General features: G+C 41.0%; 1 protein-coding gene across 1 annotated transcript in view; it reads right to left on the bottom strand.

Annotated features, from left to right (window-relative positions):
• LOC125156982 (fibronectin type III domain containing protein 3C1-like) overlaps nucleotides 1-1,438 on the bottom strand; it is a 79,933-nt gene extending 78,495 nt beyond the window's left edge. Inside the window, 2 exon segments of the mRNA XM_047843258.1 lie at nucleotides 668-784; nucleotides 1,256-1,438. Coding sequence (XP_047699214.1) covers nucleotides 668-748 — 81 coding nt within the window. The 5' untranslated portion in view covers nucleotides 749-784; nucleotides 1,256-1,438.
• Between the last annotated feature and the right edge of the window lie 21,670 nt (nucleotides 1,439-23,108).

The raw sequence follows: 23,108 nt of genomic DNA, 5'->3' as shown, positions 1-23,108 counted from the left end.
TCCTGTAGGTAGAAGTCATCGCAGCTCAAAATGTTACTTTTAAATATTAGAAAGTTGAACTCACAGCTGTGAATGAGTATGAAAAAAGTTTAGTCTGCTTTAGAGTCATGTTTTTAAATTTCTTAAAATATTTATTCATTTTGAGAGAGAGAGACACACACAGACCATGGGTGGGGGGAGTGGCAGAGAGAGAGGAAGACACAGAAACCAAAGCAGGCTCCAGGTTCTGAGCTGTCAGTACAGAGCCCGATGTGGGGCTCGAACTTGTGAACCGCAATATCATGACCTGAGCTGAAGTTGGATGCTTAACCGACTGAGCCACCCAGGTGCCCTAGAGTCATATTTTTAAACTATTCTTCAGAAGATACTGTCTGTGGATAGTATAAACTTTCAACACCAGGAGTTTTGAGCTGATCAAGGGAGACTGAAAAAACAGCTAAAGCAACCTAAAAAGAGGTTATATGTGGCCTAAGGTAATGTTAAATGTCTCTAAAAGGATTTTAAAAGGCCTACAAGTAAGATTAATCAATGTTGGTGAAAAGACTGGAAACTTGTGAACTAAATGACCAAACATAAAAATGACACACTTTTTCTAAATAAAAGCCAATACTGGATTCAAGAAAAAATTGTCCAGTTATAATGAAAATTTAAGCAAAACTATCCTTACCTGTTGCATGGAGTCCCCATTGATAACTGGAACTATAGGAGGTATTTCAGTAAGAGTAGGTGCAAGTCCATGTTCAGCCATGTCTAAAAAGATTGACTTTTACAGTAAGTGATGTTTCTAAAAGTGAAAGATTAAACAAATTAAGTCAAAGTAGTGATTTTAAATGACAAAACCTGATGAAATAGTCCTTAGCAAAGCCATTTTAGATAACTTTTCTCTCCGAAAATGTTTACTTAACTGATATTGTTTTATGGAAACATTTCAAAATAATCATTGATTTTCACAAATAAAAATATATGAAATATAGAGTGCAGAGATTTGTTCACTCCTCACTCATGAAAACAAGTGAAGATAGCTCTATTTCACAGTGTGAAGAATGGTTTAGTTAAGTCATTCGTCATTTGACTCAGATCAAGTTCGGTTAATTTCCAATCTATGATGTTAACGGTCAAATAAGACTTTATATGGATTAGAAGGCTGTAAGAATTAACTAGATCCTATTAAAAAGGATAGGAACATAGCTATTTACCTTAACTTAGATACTAAAACCAAATATCTTAAGCATAATGCAAAGCTTCAAACCCAAACCTTTAAACTTAAAATAATTTCCAGATTCAAATACTTCATGTGTAGATGGCTACAAGTGATAAAATATGGTAGATTAGTCCAGATTCTTGATTCCATAAACACTTGGACAAAAATCAGAAAGAAAAATATGATTCTTTTGAAGGTGGAGAAAGAGGCTACTCAAGAGAGAACCTCTTGGAGCTAGGCAAGTCTTCCAAATGAAGTGTACTGTTGTGTTTCACAAATCCTTGGTAACACTGATTTAAAAGAATGTTCATATGTCATAATTCTAGTCACTACTTACATCATTTCCTTATCAAGTTTTTTATACAGTATTAGGATACTTTTTGCTTGGAAATACAACTTTTTATAAATGAGAGACTCTTATTTTTTTTTTTGAAAGGAAAAGTATTGGGATTCATAAAGAAGCAGGGGGCATATCCAGCAGGAAAATGTGTATGTCCTTCTAGGATATAGATATAGGGACTAGCTATGGACTTAATGTTCTTTTTAGATTACTCAACAGTGGAAAGCACTTTAGGCTAACTTAAATCTCTCTTGTATTACCACAAAATTTGTTTCACTTATGGCAAAAGTCACTGTTCTCCAGCTCATTCTAATGACTTGATTGATCAAGATTTGAAACAACTTACAATGACATTTTTAAAATAGAGACTATGGCAACAAACTCTTTGCATGTGTATGTGTATATATACCCTCCCATCCCTTAACCTATTCATTTTCATCAGAATTTCCAATAATTGGTGCACATGATATGTCATATTAATAGAGTTTGCTGCTTCATCTCTTTATCTTTTCTATAGTTGGGCACCAAAAGATCTAGAATTAATTTAATCATTGATTCAATCTTGGGTGACATCCATACATCAACAGATTCAAAATGGACAGTCTGAGGTAGATAACTATACTTGAGTAAAAATTGAGAAGGGAGTTTTAATTGTTTTGAAACTAAAATTAGTTGGTATATTCCTTAACATATAAATGTTTTAAAAATTCCTATTAACAAGTTAACATTATATGTAATTGTGTCCAATTTAGAGAAATTGTTTTTAGTATTTAAGTTTTACAGGTTAAATGATGTTGGTTTAAAATTTTTTTAAAGTATATTATTTATTGTCAGAGAGATCAAGCTAGTGGGTGAGTGGCAGAGAAAGCGGGAGAAAGGAAATCCCAAGCAGGCTCTGCCCTGACAGTGTGGAGTCTGTTGTTGAACTGTGAGATCATGACCTGAGTTGAAACAAAGAGTCAGATGCTTAACCAACTGAGCCACCCAGGCACCCCAAATGATGTTTATTATATGAGGAATCAAATTTTGTTTTAACACTTGGATAACATTTTATTCCATCCCTTTATGTTTTCATTACTCTATCATTTTAAGGGTTAAATGATAAATTCATGTTTAGATCTTTAATTTCTACCAATGTTACAAAAAATTATTTTATAAGAACAATAAAAATTTAAGGTAACAATGATATCACAATTAGTTTTTCATGAGGATACATTTATCCTTTTTAGTATATATAATATATTGAATAATCAAAATTCAGAACTATAGAACTTTGTCATTTTTATAGACATATCAGTATTATTAAAGAAAAAGTTGGGAGTTAAGATGGCAGAGTAGTAAGGAGACCCTAGGCCTGTCTCATCCCTCAAACAAATTAGATCAACATGAAACCATTTTGAACACCTAGGAAATCAATCTGAGGATTAACAGAACAATCTGTATAATTTGAGGGAGAGAATGTAGCAGGTACGTTGTGTGGACAGGTGAATTGGGGAAGAGAAGAGCTGTGACTCCACAGAGGGAAGGGAACCCTTTTCATGGAGAGGAGAAAGAGAGAGCAGGAGAGAGAGCAACATATTGGGTTTGCACAAGAAAGCACCCTGAAAGCAAGTAGAGATAAAATGAAAACACATGCAGGGGACTACACAAGAAAACTGTTCCCAAAAGACAGGGCTTCAATACTGTCAGTTTTTTTATAAACACTGGAGCACAGAGTCTGAAGTTTCAGAGATCAGTGCCTGGTGGTGTTCTGATGAGGATGCAGGGCAGAATCCTGGGAGCGAAGAGTGTGGTCTGAGGATTCCCTAGGTCACATTTGGAGAAGCGGTTCCCCTGCGTGGAATGCATTTGGTAGAGGTGATATGGCCTCTCCATGGGCAAAAGACCCAGCAGGTAACATCAGGCTGCCCCATTCACCTGAATAGGAACAAGGACAGAGGCTGAGGGCAGAAAACACTGGCACCAGCGGTGTGTTGTGATTTACCACCAACTCTGAGCTGCTGTCACTGCACGGTTGCACAACCATTTCCTGTGACAAGCCAGCATCAACCACAATGCTGCGAGTCTGCCTCATCCCCAACGAGAGGATCACTGAGTATCTAAACCTCAGAAGTCTCTGAAGGGTGGGGTTTTGAAACACTGCTGCACCTGAGATAAAACTCTAGAGGGAGGCGCTGCCTGGTAGGTGGACAGCTCTGAGCTAATGGAAGCGGGAGACACAGGAGGGTTGACTGATGCTGTGTGAGTGTGAGAACATCCGGCTCTGGAGAATAGAGAGCAGGGCAAGGCCATTTTCACCATTAGCCCAACAAGGATTGACCCCAGTGATCTAAACAATGCCACCAAGTGTAGCTGTTACAACAAGTCCTGCTCTCTGCACCCTAAAGGCACATCTCCACTAGGGTAAATTGACTGGAAAAACAGAGAAGCAAGCTCTTACCCAGAAGACCAGCACAAATCCCTTCTATGTGCTTAGTCTACTATACATAGTGCTACAATGTTTCGGCTCTAGGAAAAACTGGATCTAGGTTCATATGGGTTTTTTTCTTTGTTCATTTGTTCATTTTGTTGTTGCTTCTGTTTTTGTTTATGTTGTTGTCATTGTTGTTTTCGTTTGTTTCTTGAATACAGAAAGATCAAAATTTTTAATTTAATTATTTTATGATATTTTAATTTTTAATTTTTTTAATTTTTAGTTTTTTTCTCCTTTTCTCTTTCTCTTTTTTTCTATCAAGTTTCATTTAGCAAGTAAACCAAAACACATGTAGGATCTAGATTCCTTTATTTGATTTAAAAAATTGTTATTATTATTTTTTATTTAAATCCAAGTTGGTTAACATATAGTGTAATGGTTTCAGGGATAGAATTTAGTGATTCACCACTTACGTATAACACCCAGTGCTCTTCCCAACAAGTGACCTCCTTAATGCCCATCACCTATTTAGCTCATCCCCTGACCAAACACCCTGCCAGCAACCCTCAGTTTATTTTCTGTATTTAGAGTGTTTTATGGTTTCTATATCTCTCTCTGGTTTTATCTTATTTTTGCTTCTCTTCCCACATGTTCACCTGTTTTGTTTCTTAAATTCCACATATGAGTTAAATAATATGATATTTGTCTTTCTCTGGCTTATTTTGCTTACCATAATAAACTCTAGTTCCATCCAAGTTGTTGCAAATGTCAACATTTCATTCTTTTTGATTGCCAAGTAATATTCTATTTTATATATATATATATATTATATATATATATATATATATATATTATATATATATAATCTTCTTTATCCATTCATCAGTTGGACATTTGGGTTCTTTCCATACTTTGGCTATTGTTGATAGTGCTGCTACAAACATTGGGGTGGATGTGCCCCTTTGAATCAGCATATTTGTATCTGTGGATAAGTACCTTGTAGTGAAATTTCTGGGTCATAGGGTAGTTGTATTTTTAATTTTTTAAGGAACCTCAACACTGTATTCCAGAGTGGCTGCACAAGTTTGCATTCCCACCAGCACTGCAAAAGTGTACCTCTTTTTCCACATCCTTACCAACATCTGCCATTGCCTGAGTTGTTAATTTTAGCTATTCTGAAAGGTGTGAGGTGGTATCTCATTGGGGTTTTGATTTGTATTTCCCTTATTATGCGTGATGTTGAGCATATTTCCATGTGTTTATTAGCCATCTGGATGTCTTCTTTAGAAAAGTGTCTACCAGGAGGAGCCAAGATGGCGGAACAGCATGGAAGCTTTTTGTGTATCTCGCATCTGTGAAATGTCGCAACCGGTGCGACAAACACCAAGGTCAGGGTCCTGGGGGTAGGGGAATGCAAGAAAAAAAGAGAAGAGAGAAAGTTTTGGAACAGGAGGGTCCCCTGGGCTGATGGCCCAAGTGACGGCTTTATTGTTGCTGTACACAATCTTTTATAATATAAGACTCTTATGGATCAGGTCATTCTAAGAATAAACAGGTTTCACATGATCACTGCCAGCCAAAACATTTAGTTCTGTATACCTTGTGAACTTTCTGAACGGGTCACAAGACCTTGTTGATAGATTGCTAGCAAAACACAGTTCCCATGTTTGTTTCTATCTGACTCGGGGTAGAAAAAGGGAGGTAGCATTACTGCCAACACCTGCAGACCACAGGCTTCAGGAATTAACTTTCTCAGCCTTGACAAGGCTTTTGTATGCCCTTGAAAGTGGGGGAATGGGAGGGGGAACCACCGGGTTGGCTTGAGTCAACAGGGAACATTGCTCGACCCGGTCTCAGCCTGGCACCGGGGCCCGGCCCCCCACATGTCCCCCTATTGTTTGTAATTGCAACATGTGCATCCTGGCCTGGTATGTGGTAAAGGCAGTAAGACCCCATCTCTAGAAACAACACAGCAAGACAAGTGTAACAGATATTACGGAAACAATTCCAATAAAGATCCAAAAGGAATGCTGAAGAATATTAAATGGATTAAACCCATTAAGTTGGTGCAGTATGGTTTCAGCGAGATTTCCAGGGTTAGGGAAACTGAGTGAGCTACTTGCAACAACATTTATCTCTTCTTATAGCTGTAAGAGGTCTAAGCTAGTATTAGCATCATGCCAAACCCCTTGTAAATGACGACGCACTTGTCCCCATGTTACATTGGTATACTCTAAAGGGGTAACACAGATATGCTTATATGTATCATGACAAATTAAAGAAAGTCTGGTATGCAAAACAGCAAACTGATCACCAAGATACATTAATCCTTCTTGTAGTGCCTCTAATTGGGCTTCCAATTTACGGTCTATTCGTTCTTGAGTGGCAAACACTTTGGATACATTATGAGCTAATTTATTTACATGGGATGCCGTTTGGGCACTTTTATGTAAGGATATTACAGATACAGTTGCAGAGGCAATTACAGTCACTGCTGCTATGAGTCCAGCAATTAAGAGTCCAAGAAACCGTTTGGTCCTGCACAGCCGTTTACTGATTTCTAAAGCCAGTTGCATCCCATAATTAGGATACCAAGGTCCTGTAACATTTACTGGCAACATTCAATAGGGAGGTTGTAAGACCAGATAAACCTTTATTCCACTTCTAGAGGGTCCATCTACTGGTAGACAATTGGTCAAAACACAAGCAGGACACGTTAGCCAGTATAACTGATGACCATCTTCTTTCACTGGAGTAATAGTTCCATCTCCAACAATCAGATAGTAGGGTGGAGGAACACAGGCATGCAATTGCAGAACTGGAGAAACATAATATTCTGGAAAACTAAAGCTGTCATTAGTATATATTTTATCAAAGGTAGCATATAATTTCCAAAGATCAGAATGAATTCTTCCTTCAGGGGATTGCAAAATGGTTTGTGGGATAATCTTATGGTGTACCTGTACCTCGCTAGGAGGTGGATCCACAACCCTGGGATTAAGAGTCCCATGCTCTACCGACTGAGCTAGCCGGGCCTTTTGGGAATAATCTGTAATGGTATAGTTTAAGTCATCCTCAATGAAGAGGATTGGGCACATATACCCCAAGGTGAGTCCCCAGTAAGGCCTTGACCAGCTGAGGGACATGTAGGAAGATTCTGAGGGGGATCACGGGGTCCAAAAAACATCCATTCTCCTAATAATTCTCTCTTTTGCCAATAAGCGGCAACGGAGCGGGGTACCCATTCAGAAGGACGCTTGTCATTTTGCCAAATAGTATAAGTAATAGACCGCCCTACTGGTTTTGTACCCAAACACCCATAAGCAAGTTTGTATGGCGTAGACTCCCTTTGCAGGCAGATGGGTACTCCTGCAGAGAGTGCTGTCCAATTTATAGAGGCCGACACAGTGGGCAAAAACCCTGCATCTTCCCCTCCCATAAAGGTGAGATTGGTGTATACTATGGGTGTGGGGTCCCTCCATGTTACAGGTTGTACTGCAGGAGGACCTACCATGTATGCCCAATAGAGGGCAGACTCCCCGGTTGTAGTGAGAATGCACAGGCATGCCAAGAAGACATGTGTGGCCCTTACCTCTCTACCTGAGGCCATCACTACATCAGTGGCCTGGGTCAGCAGGTTCTTTATCTGTCCCCAGGTGGGTGTACCCGCCTTATGACTCCACCGTTGTCGCTTCTGGGGGGGCTCCGTCATTGTCAATTTGGCCATTTTTCGGCGCAACCGTAATGTCTCTGAGGAGCCGAAGCGGGACCCAGCGTGGCGCTTCCTCATCCTGTGGAAACACACAAGCATACCCTCTCCCTTTTCGAAGGACTGGGTCTGGGCCTCACCAAATGCCTTCCGGCATATCTTTCCATCTTGCCATCAAGAGAGGTTCTTGACTCTTTCCCCAGCGACGCTCTGCGGCAGTCATCCCTGCTTCATTGACATTTAAAAAATTTAAAACATACAACACAAGAGTGAGATGTACATGTGGGGAATACTTTATCTTTCCCTTTAATATCTCCCCCTCTTTAAGTTTTTGCAGATACTGTTTTAGAGTCAGATGAGCTCGCTCAACAATAGCCTGTCCTGTGGAATTATAAGCAATGCCAGTTGTATGCTCAATTTGGAGTCGGCGGCAAAATTTTGCAAAAGATTTAGAAGTATAAGCACTACCATTGTCAGTTTTTATTTTATGAGGTTTGCCCACTGCTGCAAAGGCAGAAAATAGGTGATTCTGAACATCAACAGATGCTTTTCCTGAGTGGGCTGAAGCATGTATATAGCCTGAGCAAGTATCTACAGACACTTGTAGTGGAAATACACTACAAAATATTGTAACTTTCCAAAAGATAAATATTGGGTGGCGTCCATTTGTCACAAGTCATTGGGCCGAAGACCTCGGGGATTAATGGCATAGACCGGCTGTGGGAAGAACTGTGGACAGATGTCGTATTGTTTAACAATTTGTTTGGCCGTTTTACGAGATATTTTGAATTTTTGTCGAAGGGCTGCCGCATTTTGATGAAAATTATCATGACTCTTTTTGGCTGTTTTTAAAGGAGTGGTAATGGGCAGAACTTGTAATAAATGGGTTGCTGCATTGGCTATCCGATTTCCAGCAACTAGGGGACCAGGCAGATCGGTGTGAGCTTGAATGTGGGAAATATAAATTGGACTGTGTTGTGAATTAAGAAGTTTTTGTATAGCATGAAATAGATGAGAAAGCTTCTCATCTGTTGTCAGTATAAAGGCAGTGGGAAGCTGTAACACGGCTTTGATAACGTATTGACTGTTAGAATAGACATTTATAGATTTTGGGTAAGTTCTTAGGGCTACCTGTACAGCATAAAGCTTGGCCCTTTGGACAGATTTAGTTGTATATTTTTTTTGTTTGTTTGTTTTATTTTTATTTTTTTTATTTTTTAATTTTTTATTTTTTTTATTTTTTTTAATTTTTTTTTTTAATGAAATTTATTGACAAATTGGTTTCCATACAACACCCAGTGCTCATCCCAAAAGGTGCCCTCCTCAATACCCATCACCCACCCTCTCCTCCCTCCCACCCCCCATCAACCCTCAGTTTGTTCTCAGTTTTTAACAGTCTCTTATGCTTTGGCTCTCTCCCATTCTAACCTCTTTTTTTTTTTTCCTTCCCCTCCCCCATGGGTTCCTGTTAAGTTTCTCAGGATCCACATAAGAGTGAAACCATATGGTATCTGTCTTTCTCTGTATGGCTTATTTCACTTAGCATCACACTCTCCAGTTCCATCCACGTTGCTACAAAAGGCCATATTTCATTTTTTCTCATTGCCACGTAATATTCCATTGTGTATATAAACCACAATTTCTTTATCCATTCATCAGTTGATGGACATTTAGGCTCTTTCCATAATTTGGCTATTGTTGAGAGTGCTGCTATGAACATTGGGGTACAAGTGGCCCTATGCATCAGTGCTCCTGTATCCCTTGGGTAAATTCCTAGCAGTGCTATTGCTGGGTCATAGGGTAGGTCTATTTTTAATTTTCTGAGGAACCTCCACACTGCTTTCCAGAGCGGCTGCACCAATTTGCATTCCCACCAACAGTGCAAGAGGGTTCCCGTTTCTCCACATCCTCTCCAGCATCTATAGTCTCCTGATTTGTTCATTTTGGCCACTCTGACTGGCGTGAGGTGATACCTGAGTGTGGTTTTGATTTGTATTTCCCTGATAAGGAGCGACGCTGAACATCTTTTCATGTGCCTGTTGGCCATCCGGATGTCTTCTTTAGAGAAGTGTCTATTCATGTTTTCTGCCCATTTCTTCACTGGGTTATTTGTTTTTTGGGTGTGGAGTTTGGTGAGCTCTTTATAGATTTTGGAGACTAGCCCTTTGTCCGATATGTCATTTGCGAATATCTTTTCCCATTCCGTTGGTTGCCTTTTAGTTTTGTTGGTTGTTTCCTTTGCTGTGCAGAAGCTTTTTATCTTCATAAGGTCCCAGTAATTCACTTTTGCTTTTAATTCCCTTGCCTTTGGGGATGTGTCGAGTAAGAGATTGCTGCGGCTGAGGTCAGAGAGGTCTTTTCCTGCGTTCTCCTCTAAGGTTTCGATGGTTTCCTGTCTCACATTTAGGTCCTTTATCCATTTTGAGTTTATTTTTGTGAATGGTGTGAGAAAGTGGTCTAGTTTCAACCTTCTGCATGTTGCTGTCCAGTTCTCCCAGCACCATTTGTTAAAGAGGCTGTCTTTTTTCCAGTGGATGTTCTTTCCTGCTTTGTCAAAGATGAGTTGGCCATACGTTTGTGGGTCTAGTTCTGGGGTTTCTATTCTATTCCATTGGTCTATGTGTCTGTTTTGGTGCCAATACCATGCTGTCTTGATGATGACAGCTTTGGAGTAGAGGCTAAAGTCTGGGATTGTGATGCCTCCTGCTTTGGTCTTCTTCTTCAAAATTCCTTTGGCTATTCGGGGCCTTTTGTGGTTCCATATGAATTTTAGGATGGCTTGTTCTAGTTTCGAGAAGAATGCTGGTGCAATTTTGATTGGGATTGCATTGAATGTGTAGATAGCTTTGGGTAGTATTGACATTTTGACAATATTTATTCTTCCAATCCATGAGCAGGGAATATCTTTCCATTTCTTTAAATCTTCTTCAATTTCCTTCATAAGCTTTCTATAGTTTTCAGCATACAGATCCTTTACATCTTTGGTTAGATTTATTCCTAGGTATTTTATGCTTCTTGGTGCCATTGTGAATGGGATCAGTTTCTTTATTTGTCTTTCTGTTGCTTCATTGTTAGTGTATAAGAATGCAACTGATTTCTGTACATTGATTTTGTATCCTGCAACTTTGCTGAATTCCTGTATCAGTTCTAGCAGACTTTTGGTGGAGTCTATCAGATTTTCCATGTATAATATCATGTCATCTGCAAAAAGCGAAAGCTTGACTTCATCTTTGCCAATTTGGATGCCTTTGATTTCCTTTTGTTGTCTGATTGCTGATGCTAGGACTTCCAGCACTATGTTAAACAGCAGCGGTGAGAGTGGGCATCCTTGTCGTGTTCCTGATCTCAGGGAAAAAGCTCTCAGTTTTTCCCCGTTGAGGATGATGTTAGCTGTGGGCTTTTCATAAATGGCTTTTATGATCTTTAAGTATGTTCCTTCTATCCCGACTTTCTCAAGGGTTTTTATCAAGAAAGGGTGCTGGATTTTGTCGAAGGCCTTTTCTGCATCGATTGACAGGATCATATGGTTCTTCTCTTTTTTTTTGTTAATGTGATGTATCACGTTGATTGATTTGCGAATGTTGAACCAGCCCTGCATCCCAGGAATGAATCCCACTTGATCATGGTGAATAATTCTTTTTATATGCCGTTGAATTCGATTTGCTAGTACCTTATTGAGAATTTTTGCATCCATATTCATCAGGGATATTGGCCTGTAGTTCTCTTTTTTTACTGGGTCTCTGTCTGGTTTAGGAATCAAAGTGATACTGGCTTCATAGAATGAGTCTGGAAGTTTTCCTTCCCTTTCTATTTCTTGGAATAGCTTGAGAAGGATAGGTATTATCTCTGCTTTAAACGTCTGGTAGAACTCCCCTGGGAAGCCATCTGGTCCTGGACTCTTATTTGTTGGGAGATTTTTGATAAACGATTCAATTTCTTCACTGGTTATGGGTCTGTTCAAGCTTTCTCTTTCCTCCTGATTGAGTTTGGAAGAGTGTGGGTGTTCAGGAATTTGTCCATTTCTTCCAGGTTGTCCAATTTGTTGGCATATAATTTTTCATAGTATTCCCGGATAATTGTTTGTATCTCTGAGGGATTGGTTGTAATAATTCCATTTTCATTCATGATTTTATCTATTTGGGTCATCTCCCTTTTCTTTTTGAGAAGCCTGGCCAGAGGTTTGTCAATTTTGTTTATTTTTTCAAAAAACCAACTCTTGGTTTCGTTGATCTGCTCTACAGTTTTTTTAGTTTCTATATTGTTTATTTCTGCTCTGATCTTTATTATTTCTCTTCTTCTGCTGGGTTTAGGCTGCCTTTGCTGTTCTGCTTCTAGTTCCTTTAGGTGTGCTGTTAGATTTTGTATTTGGGATTTTTCTTGTCTCTTGAGATAGGCCTGGATTGCAATGTATTTTCCTCTCAGGACTGCCTTCGCTGCGTCCCAAAGCGTTTGGATTGTTGTGTTTTCATTTTCGTTTGTTTCCATATATTTTTTAATTTCTTCTCTAATTGTCTGGTTGACCCACTCATTCGTTAGTAGGGTGTTCTTTAACCTCCATGCTTTTGGAGGTTTTCCAGACTTTTTTCTGTAGTTGATTTCAAGCTTCATAGCATTGTGGTCTGAAAGGAAGCATGGTATAATTTCAATTCTTGTAAACTTATGAAGGGCTGTTTTGTGACCCAGTATATGATCTATCTTGGAGAATGTTCCATGTGCACTCGAGAAGAAAGTATATTCTGTTGCTTTGGGATGCAGAGTTCTAAATATATCTGTCAAGTCCATCTGATCCAGTGTCTCATTCAGGGCCCTTGTTTCTTTATTGACCATGTGTCTAAATGATCTATCCATTTCTGTAAGTGGTGTATTAAAGTCCCCTGCAATTACCACATTCTTATCGATAAGGTTGCTTATGTTTATGAGTAATTGTTTTATATATTTGGGGGCTCCGGTATTCGGTGCATAGACATTTATAATTGTTAGCTCTTCCTGATGGATAGACCCTGTAACTGTTATATAATGTCCTTCTTCATCTCTTGTTACAGCCTTTAATTTAAAGTCTAGTTTGTCTGATATAAGTATGGCTACTCCAGCTTTCTTTTGGCTTCCAGTCGCATGATAAATAGTTCTCCATCCCCTCACTCTCAATCTAAAGGTGTCCTCAGGTCTAAAATGAGTCTCTTGTAGACAGCAAATAGATGGGTCTTGTTTTTTTATCCATTCTGATACCCTATGTCTTTTGGTTGGCGCATTTAATCCATTTACATTCAGTGTTATTATAGAAAGATACGGGTTTAGAGTCATTGTGATGTCTGTATGTTTTATGCTTATAGTGATGTCTCTGGGACTTTGTCTCACAGGGTCCCCCTTAGGATCTCTTGTAGGGCTGGTTTAGTGGTGACAAATTCCTTCAGTTTTTGTTTGTTTGGGAAGACCTTTATCTCTCCTTCTATTCTAAATGACAGACTTGCTGGATAAAGGATTCTTGGCTGCATATTTTTTCTGTCTAGCACCCTGAAAATCTCGTGCCAATTCTTTCTGGCCTGCCAAGTTTCAAAAGAGAGATCAGTCACGAGTCTAATAGGTCTCCCTTTATATGTGAGGGCACGTTTACCCCTTGCTGCTTTCAGAATTTTCTCTTTATCCTTGTATTTTGCCAGTTTCACTATGATATCTCGTGCAGAAGATCGATTCAAGTTACGTCTGAAGGGAGTTCTCTGTGCCTCTTGGATTTCAATGCCTTTTTCCTTCCCCAGTTCAGGGAAGTTCTCAGCTATTATTTCTTCAAGTACCCCTTCAGCACCTTTCCCTCTCTCTTCCTCCTCTGGGATACCAATTATGCGTATATTATTTCTTTTTAGTGTATCACTTAATTCTCTAATTTTCCCCTCATACTCCTGGATTTTTTTATCTCTCTTTTTCTCAGCTTCCTCTTTTTCCATAACTTTATCTTCTAGTTCACCTATTCTCTCCTCTGCCTCTTCAAGCCGAGCTGTGGTGGTTTCCATTTTGTTATGCATTTCGTTTAAAGCGTTTTTCAGCTCCTCGTGACTGTTCCTTAGTCCCTTGATCTCTGTAGCAAGAGATTCTCTGCTGTCCTGTATACTGTTTTCAAGCCCAGCGATTAATTTTATGACTATTATTCTAAATTCACTTTCTGTTATGTTATTTAAGGCCTTTTTGATCAGCTCATTAGCTGTTGTTATTTCCTGGAGATTCTTCTGAGGGGAATTCTTCCGCTTGGTCATTTTGGATAGTCCCTGGCGTGGTGAGGACCTGCAGGGCACTTCTCCTGTGCTGTGGTGTATAACTGTAGTTGGTGGGCGGGGCCGCAGTCAGACCTGATGTCTGCCCCCAGCCCACCGCTGGGGCCACAGTCAGACTGGTGTGTGCCTTCTCTTCCCCTCTCCTAGGGGCGGGATTCACTGTGGGATGGCGTGGCCTGTCTGGGCTACTTGCACACTGCCAGGCTTGTGATGCTGGGGATCTGGCGTATTAGCTGGGGTCGGTAGGCAAGGTGCTCGGGGGCAGGAGGGGCAGGCTTAGCTCGCTTCTCCTTAGGTGATCCACTTCAGGAGGGGCCCTGTGGCAGCGGGAGGGAGTCAGATCCGCTGCCGGAGGTTTGGCTCCGCCGAAGCGCAGAGTTGGGTGTTTGCGCGGAGCGAGCAAGTTCCCTGGCAGGAACCAGTTCCCTTTGGGATTTCGGCTGGGGGATGGGCGGGGGAGATGGCGCTGGCGAGGGCCTTTGTCCCCACCAAACTGAGCTCTGTTGTCAGGGGGCTCAGCAGCTCTCCCTCCCTTTGTCCTCCAGCCTTCCCGCTTTCCGAGCAGAGCTGTTAACTTATGACTTCCCAGACGCGAAGTCGCGCTTGTTGTGGGAACACAGTTCGTCAGGCCCCTCCGCTTTTGCAAGCCAGACTCGGGGCTCTGCTTGGCCAGCGAGCCGCCCCTCCGCCCCGGCTCCCTCCCGCCAGTCCGTGGAGCGCGCACCGCCTCGCCGCCCTTCCTACCCTCTTCCGTGGGCCTCTCGTCTGCGTTTGGCTCCGGCGACTCCGTTCTGCTAATCCTCTGGCGGTTTTCTGGGTTATTTAGGCAGGTGTAGATGGAATCTAAGTGATCAGCAGGACGTGCGGTGAGCCCAGCGTCCTCCTAAGCCGCCATCTTGCCGCAACTCCTAGTTGTATAATTTAAAGTGATCAAATTTTTATGTTGAGAAGTGACATAATATACTGTAATTTTACCCTCTTTACTAGCATCCACAAAAATGGAAGCAGTATCTTTAATCGGCTGACAAACAATAGGATTATAGGGCAAAATATCTATAAGACTGAAACCTTGTATTAAAGAATTAGAAGGTAAATGAAATTTAATTTGACCTGTAAAATTAGCCAAGGCAAGTTGTCATTTGATGGACTGAGCAAAAGCAGCGTCCACCAGCTTTTGTGTCAGAAAGGCACATGTAATAAATTTTGGATCGTGTCCAAAGAGCTGAACAGCTCGGGATCTTTTTCTAATGATGAGAAGACAAACCATAGATAGCAAAGGATTAATGACATGCATAGAGTGTAAGGCTAAATGTAGCCATTTAAGTGGACCATGAGATTGTCACAGAATTGTAAAGGGGATGACCTGAGGTTTTAATATTATTAGATACAAAGGCTGAGAAGGGTCAATTTTAGTGACTTGGGCCTGTTGAATGGCCTGTTCTATATGTCTTATAGCTTCTTTAGCTTTTTGAGTGAGACTTTGCGGGGATGCTGGAGAACTCTTTTTAGAATATTAAACAAAGGTAGTAATTGTTTTGTGGTGACCCCTAGTGTATTTTTAATTTAGTTTATATCTCCTAATAATTTCTGAAAATCATTTAAAGTAGTCAAATGTCCGGTTCTAATTGATACTTTCTGAGGTCGGACAGTTGATTTGGAGATGAGATACCCTAGGTATTTAAAAGATGCTTTTCTTTGAACTTTTTCAGGGGCAACAATCAAATTATATGCTTTAAGGCATCTTTGAAGAGAAATAAAAGTCTCCTGTAATAATTTCTCAGTTTTAGTAGCCAAAAGTAAGTCATCCATATAATGGATATAATATATATGGGGAAAACTCTGTCTAAAAGGGGTAATTGTTCCGGCCACAAACTCTTGACATAAAGTCGGACTGTTAGCCATGTCTTGCGGTAAGACCTTCCACTGATACCGCTTAGCAGGTTCCTGTAAGTTAGTGGAAGGCAGGGAGAATGTAAAATGTTTTCTGTCACTAGGGGCCAACGGAATGGTAAAAAAACAATCTTTTAAGTCCAAAACTAGCAATTGATATTGTAAAGGAATGGCCGATGGGGAAGGGAGGCCAGGTTGTAAAGCCCCCATGGGCTTCATGACAGCATTAATTGCTCTTAAATCTTGTAGTAACCTCTATTTATTTGACTTTTTTTTAATCACAAAGATTGGGGTGTTCCAGGGACTGGTGGAGGGAACTAAATGACCTAATTGCAGTTGTTCCTCTATGAGGTGAACAGCAGCCTCCCTCTTAACAGTAGGTAAGGGCCATTGGTCAACTTACATTGGAGTGGAAGTCATCCACTGGAGAGGCATAAGGTGGGGAATTTTTAATGGCCCTAGGAAAAACCCAATCCGAAATGGCCTCTTTTAGGCTCGGGGACATATGGCTCAGGATTCTCCTGCAACTCCTTTCCTAAGCCTTTTCCCTCAATATAGCCCATTTTCTTCATAAGGTGTATAGCAAGATTAGTCTGTTTTTGAATCGGGACTGCCTTAGTCTCCAGAGTCAAATTCATTGCAGTTAATATGTCCCTGTCACAGAGATTAAGATCTATATTCAAAACAAAAGGCTGAAAAGTTCTAGTCATACCATCAGGCAGTCTCTAATGTAAATAATCAGAGCTTTGCAACGGAGCAGAGGCATACCAACACCTTTAATTGGAATATTAGTCACTTGAGTAGGCCATGTGACAGGCCAATTTTTTTGAGCAATAACTGAGACATCTGTACCTGTATCCACTAGTCCCTCAAAAGGGACTCCTTGGATATACAATGTAAGCATGGGCTTTTTTACAGAGATCACTTTAGCCCAATAAAGATCTGTGGAGCTGAACCCTTGATTTCCCCGATAAGGTTTAACAGCCTTATTATTGGAGGATATCCGGGGTATCAAGATCAATTGTGCTATGGGAGTCTTGGGCTCAAGCACCAAAGTTCCCATAGTTAAGCTGGCAAAAATTTTTATTTCTCCAGTGTAATCTTCATCAATAATTCTAGGATAGATCATCAATCCCTTAAGAGTCCAGCTGGATCTTCCCAATAATAACCCCCAAGTATTCCTGGGTAGAGGCCCCCATATCCCTGTGGGGATGGCTTTAGGGGGCTGTCCTCCTTCTAGGTAAATGGACTGAGCTGGGGTAAGATCTAGTCCTGCACTGGCAGGAGTACCGCGGTGTAGTTGGCTAATACCTGGGAGGTCTCCAGTGTTGGACACAATGGGTGGGAAGGTGCCTGTGGGAACATTGCCGCAATTGTTTGAGGGGCCTGCGGCTGGCCCTGCTTCCAGTTTCCCTGAAGAGGTTTGCCATTATAATCAGTTTTAGAGCGGCATTCATTGGCCCAGTGATACCCCCGTCTACATCTGGGACAAATAATTGTCGGCTTATTATTAATGTTAGGGCCACTTGGCAAACCGGGGGTGGTTGGAATTATTTCTGTACTATGACATTGGGCCTTCATATGGCCCTTTTGGCCACATTTGAAACACACTATTCCACCCAACTTCCTTGGATTAGTTCTTACGTTTTTACCCTGAAGCTGGGCATGTACCTGTAAGGGGTCTATTCCCTTTAAGGCATCTGCCAAGGTAATGCCCTGAATATAAGATGGTCCAATCTCAGCACATAGTCTGACATAATCCTCCAAGGTACCCTGATTTTTCCAAGGACGAATGGCTGCCTGACATGTAGAATTAGCATTTTTATAAGCCAGTTGTTTTACAATAATGGTACCTGCCTCCCCATCAGTAACGATACGTCTGACTGCAGTCAAAAGGTGCCCAACAACATCCTGGTATTTCTTATCTGGCCCTTGCCTAATTTTAGACAATTTCTCAGTTCTGCCCCCTGTAGAGGGGAGTTTTTTCCAAGCTGCAATGGCACAGGTATTAATTTGATTATACGCAATTTCAGGATAATTTAGCTGGAGGCCCACATCATAATATTGCCCTGTACCTGTGAGCATGTTAAAATCCACTGGTATGTTAGTTCTTTTATTATACATAGCCTGTTTTTCAGCATTCTCTGCAAATTCTGCTTTCCACAAGAGGTTATCTCCCACACTCAAACAAGCCTGAGTAACGACCTTTTAATCTCCTGGGCATAATGCCTCCCTGCTCAAATTATCAAGCATAGACAGGGTAAAGGGAGCTGCTGGACCATACTGGGCTGTAGAGGATTTCAAATCTTTTAGCAATTTAAAAGTTAGGGCGGAGTACACTCTCTGTCCCCCCTGCTGAATAACAGGGTAAGCGTGAAAAGCAGAGGTGTCTTCCCCATACTGCGTTGCTTGATACAGAGTCCGCTGCAAAGGAGTAGTTTCCATAACAGGGTAAGGTTCAGTGGACTGTTGATTCTGAGTAATAGGGAAAGCCAGCCGAGGTAAGCCTCTATCTTATGTCTGAAAAGAAGGTCGTTTTAAAGGTACCTTCTGGACCAGAGGGGCCAAGAAGGCAGGCTTCCTCTGATCTTTAAAATATGGCCCATCATCTCCCTGATCCCCAAAAGGAGAGTCATCATTATTTTCTGGATCTTGCACAGATAACTGTTCTAGGAGGGGGAGAGGAGGTAAAGGTGAAGGCACCCGTGACTGTCCCAAAAGGGCATTGAAAGTAGTTTCTGGAGAGAGGAGCATCTGAAGTCACTAAGGGTTGGGCTACTTCCGAGCTAAGAGAAACTATTTCAATAGAATCCTGTGGATCAAGGACCTCCTTAATACAGGTCCAAGTAGACCACAAAGTCCCTGGAACTGCAGCTCCACGAATCTTCATTTGATTTTTAAGTTCCTCACCAACTCGCTGCCAATCCTTTAAATCAACTGTACCCCTCTCTCGAAACCATGGGCAATAATCATGCACTATGTCAAAAAATTCCCTAAGGGCTGACTGAGAAACCTTAATTCCCTTCTCCTTCATAAGAGCCTGCAAGGCACTTATAAAATATCCCTGTTCCATAGACTGTTTCTGTCCCATAGTTTTACTCCCGTCGTCTGTGCTGCTGGCACAGTTCCCCTACCTGAATTAGACGCCGCGGTCTGCTTTCGCTTTCCTCCTTGTTGTCTCAGGTCCCTGTTCGGGCGCCACTTGTCGCGACCGGCGCGACAAACACCGAGGTCAGGGTCCTGAGGGTAGGGGAGTGCAAGAAAAAAAGAGAAGAGAGAAAGTTTGGGAACAGGAGGGTCCCCTGGGCTGATGGCCCAAGTGACGGCTTTATTGTTGCTGTACACAATCTTTTATAATATAAGACTCTTATGGATCAGGTCATTCTAAGAATAAACAGGTTTCACATGATCACTGCCAGCCAAAACATTTAGTTCTGTATACCTTGTGAACTTTCTGAACGGGTCACAAGACCTTGTTGATAGATTGCTAGCAAAACACAGTTCCCATGTTTGTTTCTATCTGACTCGGGGTAAAAAAAGAGAGGTAGCATTACTGCCAACACCTGCAGACCACAGGCTTCAGAAATTAACTTTCTCAGCCTTGACAAGGCTTTTGTATGCCCTTAAAAGTGGGAAAATGGGAGGGGGAACCACCGGGTTGGCTTGAGTCAACAGGGAACATTGCTCGACCCGGTCTCAGCCTGGCGCCGGGGTCCGGCCTCCCACATGAATGGGAGGGGGAACCACCGGGTTGGCTTAAGTCAACAAAAAACATTGCTCGACCCGGTCTCAGCCTGACACCGGGGCCCGGCCCCCCACAGTGAAATACAGCCAGACCAACACTAAACCATCCTACACACCTAGAAAACTGATTGGAAGATTAGCAAAACAATCTGCACAACCTGAACCACAGAATTCAGCAGGTATGCGACATGAAGAGCTGAACTTGGGGAGCAAGAAGCCCTGAAAGGTAGGGAACTGCTTTTGTGGGCGGAGAGAGGATGGAGACTGGGGAGGGGCAGAGCATACGGGAAAAGCACCCCTCCCCAAAAGCAGCTGGAGAGAAAGTGGAAAATTGGAAACAGCTGCAGGGACTAAACTAAAAAGGGAAAAAGGAGAAATGAGAGGGTTTAAATTCCATTAAGACTGTAAACAAGGGGAGTGCAAAGGCTGCAACTCTGCAGCTCGAGACCTGGCGGTGCTCTGGTGGGAAAGGTGAATCCCTAGGAACAGAGTGGGGGCCGGGAGGTTCTCAGTCCACATGGGGAAAAGCAGTTCCACTGCTGGAAGGACATTTGGTAGAGACTGTTGAAACCATCTGGTCCCAGCAGACCCTGGAAGGCAGCCACATTCGCTGGTGCTGAGGCAAGGATGTTGAGGGTGAAGCCTGGTGTCAGATGTGTGTTGCGATTTTCCATGGTCCCTGAAATGCTGAGGCTACACTGTCTCGCGATTATTTTGGGAGGCGGGCTGGCACCTGGCTGCAGTCTCAGGGCACCGACAACAGCAGGATCCAGCAGGTGTTCCTGGGTGCAGCTGACATTCGGCCATTGCTCATTTGGCCATCGCTCGGTGATACCCTCCTACAGACGGGTGGAGCGGGTCAAAGCCGCAGTCCTTCGGAAGTAAGGGGCTGGGGAAAACAGCCACATCTGAGACAAAACTTGGGAGAGAGGTACTGCCTGGGGCCTGGTCACGGATAGTGGAAAAGCGGGGAGTGGACAAGAGCTGAAGATGGAGGACTGGTGAGCGATTGCTGATCTGGGACAACAGACCGGGTGGCTGGGTGGCGCCATTTTTCACCGCTCCCGCGCATGCGCACTGACGAGCACTGCAACAATCCACCCCAGTAGGCTAGCAGTGCCATCTAGGGGAGAGCGGAGCTGTTACACCGATCCCTGCCCAACTCGGCCAACTTTGCTCTTCAAGAACACAAACCTCACTGCCGGCTTAATCTATGGACTATAAAGAGCTACATGGACTGACCTCTAGGGGAAAACAAAGCAATTGCAGTCCTACCTCAATCTGTTAGCAGGTTCATGTATTCAATTTTTTTTCTCTCTTTCTCCTTTTTCTCTTTTACAATTCTTTTCTTTTTCTTGAATACAGAAAGAGAAAAAACTCATTTTTATTTTCAATTTTTATTAAAAATATCTGTCTTTAATTTTTATTACTATATTTTTTACTTTTGTGTAAATTTTTCAAATTCTACTTTACTTCCATCACTTTATTTTAGTCTACTTCAGTGTACTCACCTTTTCAAATTTTCGAACAATTTCCTTTTTTGTCTGTTTCTTTACCCTTTTTTTCATTTCTTTTTCTTGAATGCAGAAAGAGAAAAACATTTACTTTCAATTTCTTTAAAAAATATTTTTATTTAATTTTTATTACTATATTTTTTGCTTTTATGTAAATTTTTTCAAATTCTATCTTACTCCCATCATTTTATTTCAGTCTACTACAGTGTATTAACTTTATCAAATTTTCAAACGATTTCTTTTCTTTTGTCTTTTTCTTTTATCTCTTTTTATCTTTTTTCTCTTTTTCATTTCTTTTTTCTTAAATACAAAAATTAAAAAAATTCATATTTCCTTTTAATTTTTATTAAAAATATTTTTCTATAATTTTTTTCTACTATATTCTCTACTTTTGTGTATTTTAGTCTACGTTAGTGTATTCATTTTTTCAAATTCTCAAGCGATTTCTTTTTTTTGTTCTCTCTCCCCCCCTTTTTTTGTTTGTTTCTCTAATCTGTCAAACCACTTTCTACACCAGACCAAAACACACTTAATATCTAGCATCATCTATTCGACTTTGTGTGGGTGTGTTTTTAATTTTTAATTTTAATATTTTTTTAATTTTAATTTTTTAATTTCAATTTTTCTACCTCATGAATTCCTTTTCCTCCTTCAAAATGACAAAACGAAGGAATTCACCCCAAAAGAAAGAGCACGAAGAAACGACAGCCAGGGATTTAACCAACACAGACACAAGCAAGATGTCTGAACCAGAATTTAGAATCATGGTAATAAGAATACTAGCTGGAGTCGAAAATAGATTAGAATCCCTTTCTGCAGAGATAAAAGAAGTAAAAAATAGCCAGAATGAAATTAAAAATGCTATAACTGAGCTGCAATCACGGATGGATGCAGCGGCGGCAAGGATGGACGAGGGAGAACAGAGAATCAGAGATATAGAGGAAAAACTTATAGAGAATAATGAAGCAGAAAAAAAGAGGAAGATTAAGGCAAAAGAGCATGATTTAAGAATCAGAGAAATCAGTGACTCATTAAAAAGGAAAAACATCCAAATTATAGGGGTCCCAGAGGAGGAAGAGAGAGAAATAGAGGTAGAAGGGTTATATGAGCAAATCATAATGGAAAACTTTCCTAACCTGAGGAAAGAGACAGACATCAAAATTCAGGAAGCACAGAGGACTCTCAGTAGATTCAACAAAAACTGACCATCAACAAGGCATATCATAGTCAAATTCACAAAAAACTCAGGCAAGGAGAGAATCAAGAAAGCAGCAAGGGAAAAAATGTCCCTAACCTTCAAGGGAAGACAGCTCAGGTTTGCAGCAGACCTAGCCACAGAAACCTGGCAGGCCAGAAAGGAGTGGTGGGATATATTCAGTGTACTGAATCAGAAAAATATGCATCCAAGAATTATTATTCCAGCAAGGCTGTCATTCAAAATAGAAGGAGAGATAAAAAGTTTCCCAGACAAACAAAAATTAAAGGAGATGTGACCACTAAACTAGCCCTGCAAGAAATATTAAGGGGGACTCTCTGAGGGGACAAAAGATGAAAAAAAAATATGTATATAATAAATGCCAAAAGCAACAAAGATTAGAAAGGACCAGAGAACACCACCAGAAACTCCAACACTACAAGCATCATAATGGCAATAAATTCATATCTTTCAGTACTCACTCTAAACGTCAATGGACTCAATGCTCCAATCAAAAGACATAGGGTAACAGAATGGATAAGAAAACAAGACCCATCTATATGCTGTTTACAAGAGACCCACTTTAGACCTAAAGACACCTACAGATTGAAAATAAGGAGATGGAGAACCATCTATTATGCTAATGGTCAACAAAAGAAAGCCAGAGTAGCCATACTTATATCACACAGTCTACACTTAAAAATAAAGACTGTATCAAGAGATGCAGAAGGGCATTACATCATAATCAAGGGGTCTATAGACCAAGAAGACCTAACAATTGTAAGCATTTATGCACCAAATGTGATAGAACCCAAATATATAAATCAATTAATCACAAA

Source organism: Prionailurus viverrinus, chromosome X (genome assembly GCF_022837055.1).
Source record: "Prionailurus viverrinus isolate Anna chromosome X, UM_Priviv_1.0, whole genome shotgun sequence".
Classification (NCBI taxonomy): domain Eukaryota; kingdom Metazoa; phylum Chordata; class Mammalia; order Carnivora; family Felidae; genus Prionailurus; species Prionailurus viverrinus.
Note: the sequence above shows the minus strand (reverse complement) of the source record. Positions and strands in the feature narration are given on the sequence as shown.